Raw genomic sequence first — 12,026 nt, forward strand, 5'->3', positions numbered from 1 at the left:
AGGAATGCCTTTTTATTTTACTGTTTTACAGTAACTTATCAACAGGAACCTCAGCTGAGCTCCCCAGTGTAACTCCAGCCTCTAACAAGCTATACACCAAGGATTTTGTCCTTTGTGTTCCTTGTTTCTTACTTATAGGAATTTTTCCTCAGTTTTCTGTAAATCATATGGCAGCTTACTGATCAAAGTACACATAAGAAGAGAGCAGATAAGTAATATCACCCTTCTGAAAAAGTTTCTTACACTGTGCTGACCAGAAAATAATAGGAGTGATGTCTATCACAACTTCTAGGTTTGACCTCGGCATTTCTGTTATTCACACCTTAATTATAATCTCTAAGAAAACAATGAATAAGCCACTTTCACATCCTAGGCAAAGCATCTTCAAATACATATTTCATACCTCAAGGTCAGACAAATTCAGCAGAACATGTAATACATGTGTGCATCATTCCCTTAGGTTTCATGTGTAGTTTCTAGAGATTCTTTGTTAAGAGTTTTTCTTAAAAGAATGTATTTGCAAACAAGGTCTGACTCTTCAGCGTTTTCCTTGAAGTACAAGGGACATTGTATTGTTGACTATAATATGAAGCACAACACACCAAAAAACCCTACCAGGCTAGAATTAGAAACGTTCCTTGAGTGGAGATTAGGATAAGATGTATACAACAGAGGGCAATAGACCACGAGTGTTCACTTGCATTCATGCCCAGTCTTTTAGCAATCACTTGCTTGATGTGCAGCAATGTGAGGTTACATTTGGACTACTGTGCTTAACAGTGAGTGTTCTCTGCTGACGTGCTGGCTAAATATGTGCTGTAAACTCTGCCTCAAAAAACCTGATTATTATTCAGTTCAGATAAAGATAAGGAATGCTATGAATTATGAAATTCAATAAAAGTGTGGAGAAATATGTCAACACCTCTCAGATATATTGAAGTATGTTTGTCACAGGACACATCACTTTTTTTTCTTTTACACACTTCATAAATTTCACCTGCACAAACCATGCTGCCCATATTCTAGCCAAAGCCTTATAAAAATTGGTTTGTCTCCAGGAATCAAAATGCTTTGTGATAGACTGGGACATGGACAAGAGAGGAAAGTTCACACCTGGAATTGCAGAGCACCTATTGAAATCTCAGCCCACTCTTCTTCTTCAAAGGACTCTGGTGCACTGATGACAATGTTGGCACGGAAACGTCGGATTAATTCCTCTATTTCCAATGGCTCCTTCAGTCTGTCTCACAGAGTTGACAGAGAAAAAGAAAAAATAAAATTATTAAATGGTTTTGCATTAGATGTTTGTACTGTAAGAATCTGGTGGCTCATGTGATTAAGTAAGTGCTTCTCCAGAATAACCTGGACCAGGTTTTATTACAAAGGCTATGGAAGTGGCACAGGGTATTTAACTATAATTTGTAACCTTTCAACTATAATATGTAACCCTCTAGGTGGCTTCTTCAGAGGTGTAACCTGGAAAAGTAGGTATGAAAACATGTAGACAGGTGAACCATGCATATGAGAAAATTCCCAATTTGTTATCATATGTAGGGCTAATGGTAACAAATAAAAAGATCTTTTCAGTTAGTAATCATTTAACTTGTTAAATGTTGTAAAAATAGAAGCTTCTAGAACCAAAGCCAAATAAAAATTTATTCTGCACATGCTGCAATGTCAGAAGGGACAAAACCAACAGTTGCTGAAGGTGAAAAAGGCCAGTAAAATAATTTTATGAGAGAATATATCCCTCCTATTATTATTATTTGCCTTTGGGAGGCAGCAGATTGCACCAAATGATAGGTGTTTTAAAAAAATTAATCTCTGTGTGGTGATATCTCCCCCTCTTTACAAGCATTTGAACTGCCGGAGTGTAGATTTGTGTCAGTGTGGAGAATGTATATGAGACAGAAAGAGAAGCAGACTGCATACAAATATCAGAAATCTTGCTGCATCTTTGAATTGTCATTCTTCACTCTTCTTCTAAAGGAGAACTTGAACAGCACCAGAAAAAATAAAAAAGAGACACTGTAAAATGTGCAAGAGGGTTCTCTCAGTGCCATTTTTAGTGGAGAAGAACACTTCTTTTTGCATTAGCTATTAAGGGCATGAAGAATTTTTGATACTCCATCAACTTTAGTCTGACAACTTTGGGATATGAAATCCTGCAGCAGAGACAGAAACCTGGGTAAGCAGTGAGGAGAGGCGTTTCTCTTCCAAAGAAAAAGAAGTAAGGCCATACAGTTTAAAATGTATTTTAGTTAAAAAGAGAAAAAACATGCAAAAAACCAAAGTACGGGGGAAAGTTCACATCAAGCAGTCTTGGCGGAGGAGGCCTGTTAGGTAAAAAAAAAAAAAAGAGCTTGGTTTTATTGAAAATAGTCTGGGTGATCTTCTCTAGCAGACAAAAGAGCATAAGGATAAACTACCTGTGTAGACTTTCAGTCAAACCTCAGAAGCCCAGCTCCACCAAGGCCCCAGTGTTCACAAGGGCTCCAGCAGCCTGGGGGTAGAAGGTGGAATTGGAAGTTGCAAGGCCAAAGGTTTTCCCTCAAGATCCCACATGCAATCCCATGGCTGAGACACAATTTGTAATGAGCGCAGGAGGTGGGAGCCAACAGGAAGCGTAGATTGTGCCAGTGCTCATGCAAACAAGGAGGAACACAGCAGTTACTTGTGAACATGTGCTTCCCAGCTTTGCTGTGGGCTCTTGGAGCTTGGCTGCTGGGTAGCCTCTAGTTTCAAATGTGTTTTGCAAAATGTAACTGCCTGCCACCCCAGCCTGTACTGGTGGGGGCATCAAAAGCCCCAGTAAGCTCAGAGCTGGGCCTGCAGCGTCCTGAGACAGCTGCTGAAAACTACTTCAAGCCTCTACTAATCTACCCTTTGCTGCTGAACTCAAAGACTGCAGTGCCCCCATCCTGAGTCTCTGCCTTCAACCTGCTCAGGCTCATATCCAGAACACCTCACCTCTTTCGCACCTCCCCCAGCCCTCAGAAGTGCTTATAATTACTTGGCAACATGTATCTGAGTAAATTCCCATTATTTCTCCTCCCACAAAACATGCATTGGTTGGATGGAGTGGCAGGTACCTTCATCCTGCAAATCTCAACATGCACCTGTTTTGAAAATCACTGTAATGTGTCAAAGTCAGCCTAGGTGCTTTGGATTTTCACAGCAGTAGGCTCTGTGATGAAGAATGCATTACCTGTATTTAACAGGCACACCTGAAAATGAATATTTATATCTTCAGGGTTATATTTCTAACAAGAACATATGAGCATTAGGCCAGGCCATAGGGATTTTCATAGAGGTGACCTGTAATGGAAACACCAGAGAGACGAATGTCTGCAGGTACATGTAGTTCTCCAACAGTATGCTGTATTCTAATTTTTAATTGAATTACTGTTTCTGTTTTAAATCACCTCTCAAAAGCCAGGTGCAGACTAGAAGACTAGTTTTTACTTACGGAAGATACACAGAGAAATTATGAAAACATAATTGAAAATTGAAATTGTTTTACAAAACTTAGCGGGTTTCCATTAAGCAAAAACAAACCCACATGCCAAGAAGCTAAATAATATTTTCTAAAAACCCTCCAATATTTAATAAAGACCCATAAGTGCAGTTCTTGAAAGTACATTGGATAGTTCAGTATTTGGAACGTTTGTACACCAGGATTTAGTAACAGTGTAGAATGAGGATATCTGAATTCATTTCTCCAGCACCTGGAGAAGGCACTGCATGGCAAAATGCATGGAAGGGAGGACATTTCCAACTCATGCTACAGAGTGGGAAGCAAGATGCTTCTCTCACCGTTGCAGCTCTGGTCACATCTGGAGTTTCCTTTGAGGAAAGGGAAATTACAAGCCTAGTTGTGCCGGAAGATATGAGGTATAAAATCAGTGGATCATCTGAGGTTGAATGTGTTACTGAAGTTCCTTGTTCTCTTTCATCCTCACTTGCTGCTTCTTGCTCTACATCCTTGCACTCAAATCCCATATCTGGAAGGTTCCACAGTGAGTCTCACCATGGAAAAAGCCCAGTCTGAGTAAGGGATGTCTGCAAGAAGTGCCCTCCCAAGGAGATGTAACCCAGCCAGTCAAACCTCAAAAGACTGAGAAAGGGTAGTCAAAGCACTGAGAGATGGACTGATTCAAACCCCTTCTACACACATTTCCCATGATATAATAAAATTGCCCAAGTGTCTTCTCCTAAAGAAGGAAAACCCTCAGACAATGCAAGCTCCAGTGGTCCTAGTGATGCTTCATTCAGTCAGTGGTTTTAAATCCTGAAGCTATATACATATGCTCCTGCAGATAGATAGATAGATAGATAGATAGATAGATTCCTCTCCTACTCAAAGCAGGACTTTTCAATGCAGGGGATGTGTTTGGTGGGTGACTAAGAGGAGACAAGATGACTCCAGGAAGAGGCAAGAGAGAAGTTTTGTGAGACAGGAAAATGGGGCTCCGAGACAAATGCTGGGGCTGTGGGATGCACAGCTATAATGGAGGCCTTGAGGGAAGATTTTCTGTGGAAATTGAACCTTGCCTAGTTATATTCAAGGAACAACAATTTCCTATGGCCAGTATATGAAAATTCAGTTGGTAATGGGTTTGTTATCTTTGAACTGTGGGCTGACTCAGTGTTTCATTTGCTGCTTCTATCTCCCACTTTTGTGTAAGTAAAGCCAAATTCAATTAAGAAATAAAATTATTCCAGTCCTGAAAATACTTTTAAAGTATTTCTGTTGTGCGTATTTATTCTAAATCTTAATCGTTCCCATGGGAGGGAAGTAGTTCAGCCAGATGATATAGTTTCACCTGCCAGATGATTTATGTTGAGAAAACCTATTTCTCCATGTTCTTCTGACAAATAGAACTTGGCTGGTTCTCAATAATATCTTTCCACCAAATAATTTGACAAAAATTTCATTTAAATTTTCCTAAAGATGGTTGGTAGACAGATTATGCTCATGCATTTAATTCAAATTTTCAGAAATCATAAAATAATTATTAATTATACCAGTTTAGTAGCTATATATTTGTTGAATGTTGAAAAGTTACTATCTCTAAATTTCCACATAAAACACCTACATTGGCACCTTAAGGCAAGGTTCTGGAATCCAAGATCACTGAGAGACATTTGGAGACAGAAGCATCTTACCTTGCAGAAATGTGTTCTTTCAGCTGCAGAATGCTTGCTACATTTATCAGGAGGTATTGTGCTTCATTCACAAGAGAGAGTGAGATGTGTGTAGCAGGTGACAGACCTAAAAAAATCAATCCAACATTCTAAAATGATCATAAAAATTAGTAATTTCACCTCATCTTTCCTTTGACCTCTTACTCATTCTCATTACTAGTTTATTCATTTGGTTTCAGTCACTATGAAATACTCCAAGAATGCCCTCAAACCTGTAAATGATAATAATGCAATGAAGTTAGAAACTGAGATAGAGTTGATATTTCACCAAATTTGTAAAACAATTTACAAGAGCAATATCTATGCATTTTCAATCCTCTTTCAATTTCAGTCTTCATTCAATTATTTTTATAAAGAAATTTAGTCTCTGGATAAATTCTTTGATCCTTAGATTTTTCACAATCATTTTTCTAAATGGTCTTTGAGTTTCCAGACAAAATAATGGTCATGATGGTAACTCCCCCTATACTGGTGTATCTGTACATTTTCACCAAGTTTAACAAGTAGAAAGGCAGCAAAAAGTCAGTTTGAGTATAAACATAACTACTAGATCAATGCTGGATAACTCTTTCAGCCTTTATCAGGATACCTATATACTCAGTATGAAGTCCATGAGCCTGATTTTTGTATGAGGAATCACAAATCTTTAAGATTTTTTTAGAATTATTTTTATTTTTAAGAATGACAACATACCTTTTGTATTTTTCTGATGTGACTTGCTTTTCATGTCTGAACTTTGTCGTATCAAGCGACATGGACGACCAAGAAATGTAGAGAACCAGCCAGCAATTCTTTCTCCACAGTCATATGTTTTTACCCTGTAACAAGAAAAGAGGGAGTTTACATTTGATTGCCCAAACATTAATTTGCAAAACAGAAGTCAAATTGTGAAGATGTTTCTTCTGAATCCTTCAATACAAAGTACAGTATCCATATTGCCTGATGAATTTCTGATGTGAAGCTCTGCATGACTCTAACTCCGCATTTCCTCAACTTTACTCTGTTCCACTTGAAGTCAACTTTCACAAGATCTAATTTAGTTTAGTACAGAAAATTACTGTGGAATAAAGGATTAAATAATCATAATGCTGAAGACACTGACTCTGAAGTACAGCAAGTGGTTGCCCATATAACCATATTACAATACAGTATTATGAAAAAGTCACACTCTTGTCTGTGCTTTTTACTAGAACAGAGATGAATGATCTGAGTTCAATTTAAGATTGCTCCACTGTGTGTAATTTTTAACGATCCCATCAGGTACAATGATGTTACTTCCCTAATTTAATTCATGTTAGTACAGACATTCCACATTAAAACATGGCTCCACTAACAGAGGCCAAGTATCTCTCTAAAGATGATTTCCATTACTTGTAAAATGTCTAGTGCGTTATGCAAGCTGGCAATAGAATTGCCTTCTTTACCTGGATGTAATCTTTCCTAGAGGGATTTTGAAATCACCTCTCTCCATCCAAGAAGACCACAGATCAGTCCACAGGAAATTGACCCTATTTGACATTAGATTCCTCAGCCCTGAGTAAACTTAATGTCAATCTTCCAAAATCCAGGCATTTAGTTTAAATCAGTTGTCTGGGTTCCGCTCACAGATAATGGGTAGAAGTAAGTAGTTCTCATCTACATTAGACCTCAGGATGGGATGACTCTCAGTGTGGGGATGTTCAACTCTTTATTGACTACAAAAGGAAACTTGACTGATACCTAACTTTAAACGTAAGAGTAATGCAAATTCTTATGCTGATCTAGGGAGGATTCCTGTAGCAAGGCAAGTGAAGTAGCCACGTTCCTATGCTCACCCTGTTTTCCTACCCAGCCAAAGTTGATCTGCATGGAAACCATCTGCTTTGTGAAACAAGAAAACAGCTACTCACAGCAAAAGGTGCTAAGCCCCAGGATTGAGAGGAAGTGGCTTGGCTTTACGAAATGCTCTGTAGGGTTCAACTGAATTACACAGGTAGAAAGCCAGCACAAGGGAAAATCAAGGAGATTTTATCACCCTGCAAGGATCAGGTATCTCTTCAGTGCTTGTTCTGAATTTTGAATTATGGTGCAGCTCTGCATCCCTCTCCCCACTTTGAGACTGGACAGGTGTTAACCACAGCTGCATCTAGCCAGTGATGCCCTAGAACTGAAATGGTGTTCTGGTGTGAGTATGAGATGCAGGCACTGTGTCAAGAAAGAGGCCAAAAGGTGAGTGTCCACATGAGATCTCACAGTCTGAACTGTGCTCTTGCCCACCACTGTGTTAGGGAGAAGGCTGCTAATGAGAACACATGAATCTCCCACGGTAACAGTGCAAGTGAAACAAATGCCTCCAATATTTTTTCCCACCTTCACAGAGGTATAGGGGTGTTTAAAATATCTCCTGAGCCAATTGCCTCTAGCAGCCTGTTGGAGATTAATACTGTATAAACCAGGAACAAAATTTTGCCCTCTTTTTATATACTTATTGTTTTGAGTCACAGTGGCTGAGCTAGAGACTCACACTATTGTTGATATTTCATCAAATGTCACAGTGTACTTTTTGTAATTCAAGACTCCCATGTTTTCAAATTGCTTTCCCTTATTTTCAGACCATTTTCTGAGCAAGTACCATCATCTCTTCAAGGTCTTAGTCAAAGTCATTCTGTTGTAGCTCAATTCTACTTGTTTTCTGCTTGTGTTTATTTTTGTGGAGTGTAACTTTACATCTGTCAGCATTACATTTCATTTGGCACATGTCAGGCAATTTATAAAGAAGAGCCTATTTCTCTCTGATTTCACTTGCTGTTTGCCTTGAGTTTCCCACTCATCTTTCTGTTATGTCATTTAGCCTCAGTGCGTTACAACTGGTCCCTCTAGCAGGGTAATTTACAGAACAAGAAACAAGGACAGATGAAGTCTGAATATTGATCCCAAGGGATATAATGCACACAACAGGCTCAGTTCACCTTGTTCTTAACTACACCTTTGTTTCCTACCACTGCTACACTTCCCTTGATTTCTTTGATGTTGCAGCCTGTCAAAGAGGAGGCTGTACCCCTGCCTATTTCAGTAGAGCAGCAACATTGAGCATTTAGGGTCTTTTACAACATCAATAACCTTATCAACACTAGCTTCTACTTTCATCTGTCCACTGTTTGATATTGTACCAGAAAGCCATGTCCCTGCAATGTAAGCAGCACCTGCTCATGGACAGTCCCTGCTGGGATGAAGGCTAACATTGATTAATTGCTTCAGAAGCGAAATTTGGGCTCATTAAACTTGCGTGGCTTCTGCAAAATTAAACTTCCTCACATGACTGCTTGCAGATTCTACATCATGTACTTTTCTCAGGTATCTCAGTCTAAATTCAGAGTAAGCCAGCAGAACTGGATGAAATAACAGCATCAGAGCACAGAATCAGTAAATAGAAAATGCCTTCACTAGGGGTTTCTTTCGAGTAAAAGCCTTTTAACAAAGACTTTTTGGTCCCACTGCTCACCTTAGACACTTTGCAGAAAAGACCCCAGACCACAAATCCCCTCCTGCCCTACTGCAAAGCACTGCTTTCCTCATTATTTTCAGCCCTGGAGGCTCCTCTGATGAAACACTGGAAACTGGCATCAATTGCTACTGGATCTCTGAGCAGTTTCAGAGCCTCATCAATGTTGTTCACCCATCCTGCCTTACTTCCTGTCTTGTTTATTTGCTAGTTGCAGTCCACTCTGTGCAATTTGCCTTCACATCCCCTTTCTTATTCATTCTGTCCTTTCCCTCCTTCTCAGAACTCTAAGAAGTTTTCCATGAAAACTTCCAATTTGATACAATAAAAATGACACGGTCATTTATATGAAAGAAAGCTACAATAAATAGTATGGCAACAAATTTTATGCACACAGAGAGAAGGATAAGCCAGGCTATTTTACAGCCTGTAATAGATGGGCTTACCATGGGGAGGCCAGGGATGAGTCAACACTAAGGGAAGTGGGACAGATGGTTAAAACAAATGACTCTTGGGTGAATTCCACTACCTGAGGAAAATACACTTCTGAGGAAAAGATCCTCTTTATCATCTGAATAGCTAGTAAAAAAGAAGGAGAACATAATTTTCTGCATGGCTCCATGGGGAAATTGCCAGGTCTTCTGCTGGTTTGTTTATGTGTTACTCAGAGAAGCAAATGTAGAGGGCTACAAAGAATTAGTATACCTTGGTTAAAGGAAGATATAAATCTTTAAGTGGCTCTTTTAGTTGGACTTACCAAGAGACTCATTTAAAAGAAACATAGTGAATAATGCAAATGTACTTTAGGAAGGCGCTTGATACACTGCCACTTAATGAGACTGGGGGAAGTTCTTAGAAAATATGATGGATAAACACTTAAGTTTAGGGATAGGAAATAAATTTATTCACAATGTTATATTCACTGAAGTGGTACGTCTCTTGATTAGAATTAATGTTATTTAATTTACACACCTTCAGTCATCCCAAGATTATTAAGGGGACACTGAACAACATGGGTGGTCAAAACAAAATTAAAAAGCATTGTAAATATGGAAAGCTATTTATAACTTTAGAAGGTTCTAGCAATTTTAAATCCATGCAGTATGAAATGGGCAACATTGCCAGCATCATTACTGTTAAATGAGGGAACTAAATTCAAGTCCTGCTGAGACCCCCAGTTGGCATTTGGAAGTAACTGGGGACACACCTCCTTTTCTCATGCTTGGAGCAAGTGAAAAAAAAAAAGATCTCACTCATTCAAGTGAGTACTAAGTCATTTTATTGTACCACCCTTCCTCTCCTTTTTAATTAAAAAAAATTTTTACTGTTTTCTATCAGACATGTGGGGCATGCCAACTTACTTACTTAAATAGGACCACTCTCCTGGTCCACTAAGTCAGTCATTGCTTTCCACCATTTTTTCAAGGACTTCTGTCTTTGTGCACATCTGTTCACATCTTGAGTGTCACTACAGTGATTTTCAGCTTCAGTACCTCTCTGCTCTCACTTACCTGTGTGAACAGACTTTACTCTCACAGATCACAGTCTCTTTTCCAGTATTGTCTTCTAGTGACACAGATATTGGGTCCATGCCTAGATGGGCAGAGAGCAAGCCATATTTAAATAAAAAATTTACAAAGAATCGTAAAGTTATGAAAAAAGTTCTTATTTTTGCTCCTGTTCACAATCACAGCAGCCTGACAAACAGCAAATCAAAAAAATCCTTTTCCATTTTGTTAGAATTATATTCTCTGCCTGCAGGTGGCTCCAAAGGATAAAACAAAGCACAAAGGCTGCAGATGACCTTGGTATTCAAATCATATTAAGAAATACACAGTTTCAGCTTTGAGTAACTTCATTCTCTGTTTATCTCAGGCAATGAAACTGGCACAGAATTATTGCCTCAGCCACGGTTTCTGTTGAAAGGATGGTCCCTCTATCAAGTCAGGAGATGATGTTAAACACTGTCATGTTGGGGTTTTTTGGAATAGAGGGATTGAGTGATCTGAAAGGTGAAAGACGGAAGAGGGGGAAGAAAAAAAGAAGCACAGTCTGTTAAAAAAAAAAGAAATATACTGTGGGATAAAACTACAATAATTTGAAGACAAAATGTATGGAAAACTGCGAATGAGAGAATTATTTTCATCTATTCATCTCCAAGTTTAAACCTGGTAATGATCTATGTTAACAACTTCTCCCACATTTTTCTCATCTTGAACAGAATGAGTCAAAGAGATGGAAAGGGTACTGCAGTTTACTAGTACCAAAAAGAAAAGCTGTACTACTTTTCTTTCTGTTAGTTGAAAACAATAATCTTAACTGCAGAACAAAGTGTTTTACTGCGTGGCTGCAATGAATCCAGCTTTTCCATTATACTGCAACATATACTAACCAAGACTCTGACCCCCCATTTCCCAGGATTATAACCACACATTTTGATATTATAATGTAAAACAAATAAGAATCAAGCTCTACCAGCTCTGTGATATGGTGAAATCAAGTTGGTTTATTTTCTTCTTAAGAGTAATGAAATGTAGCTCAGATTCATTATACTATGACTATCAACTCTGTTTCATGCACGTTTTATAAAATAGAAAGTGGTCTACTTCTTCTTTGGTTAATTATGTTAGTATACTTCATAAGTGAAGACAGAGAGGGAAAAGTTAGGTTCACTTAGGAAAATAATACATGTAATAAATGCTTTGAACTACCCTGTAACAACCTGAAAAAGAAGCCAATGTTATCATCTTATTGACTAGACTAATGCTGTTGGACTTTGAAACAATTAACCATTAGCATCATTCCTTCTGGAAGAGTTTGAAATATTTCATCCTGCACGCGCTCTTAACTGTTATATCTTTCAAATACTTTCTAAGAAAAGCACACTCACAAAATTTTTTGAAATAGAATTTCAGGGCTTTAAAAAGCCTGCTTTTATACATCAGCAAGTGTACCACATTTTTATTGAACAGTACACATTTTATAGTGATGTTTAGGTCAGTTAAACGTTGTTAATTACAATTTTATTCTATCTTTAAGGCAAAAAAATAAAGTAGAATATTGCCAGTTACTAAAATGTAAAAGCTGTCATTCTCCATGGTCATTTGCTCGATAATAAAATTCACAGATGTGCTCACAGTATTAATATAAAAAAATTCTTATCGTTATAGCTCCTATTTTCAGTCAATGAGGAAAATTAGAGATCTGTTATTTCAATAGACTGAAATATAAACTATTCATGTATATTCTTTCATCAGTGTATGCACTTAATTCCCATTATTTTTATTGGCAGTAACACATGACTATTTGAAGGCACAATAAACTCCATAAAGTGCAA

At 38.1% G+C, this 12,026-nt stretch overlaps 1 protein-coding gene across 1 annotated transcript in view; it reads right to left on the minus strand.

Annotated features, from left to right (window-relative positions):
• The window catches only part of MOCOS (molybdenum cofactor sulfurase), a 184,091-nt gene that overhangs the window by 12,102 nt on the left and 159,963 nt on the right, over window positions 1-12,026 (minus strand). Inside the window, exons 10-13 of the mRNA XM_008637530.2 lie at window positions 10,201-10,282; window positions 5,902-6,026; window positions 5,170-5,275; window positions 1,114-1,240 (exon numbers count right to left, since the gene is read on the minus strand). Of these exons, the coding sequence (XP_008635752.1) occupies window positions 1,114-1,240; window positions 5,170-5,275; window positions 5,902-6,026; window positions 10,201-10,282 (440 nt within the window). The remainder of the gene's footprint in view (window positions 1-1,113; window positions 1,241-5,169; window positions 5,276-5,901; window positions 6,027-10,200; window positions 10,283-12,026) is intronic.

This window comes from Corvus brachyrhynchos, unplaced genomic scaffold (genome assembly GCF_000691975.1).
Source record: "Corvus brachyrhynchos isolate BGI_N302 unplaced genomic scaffold, ASM69197v1 scaffold7, whole genome shotgun sequence".
NCBI classification, from domain to species: Eukaryota; Metazoa; Chordata; class Aves; order Passeriformes; family Corvidae; genus Corvus; species Corvus brachyrhynchos.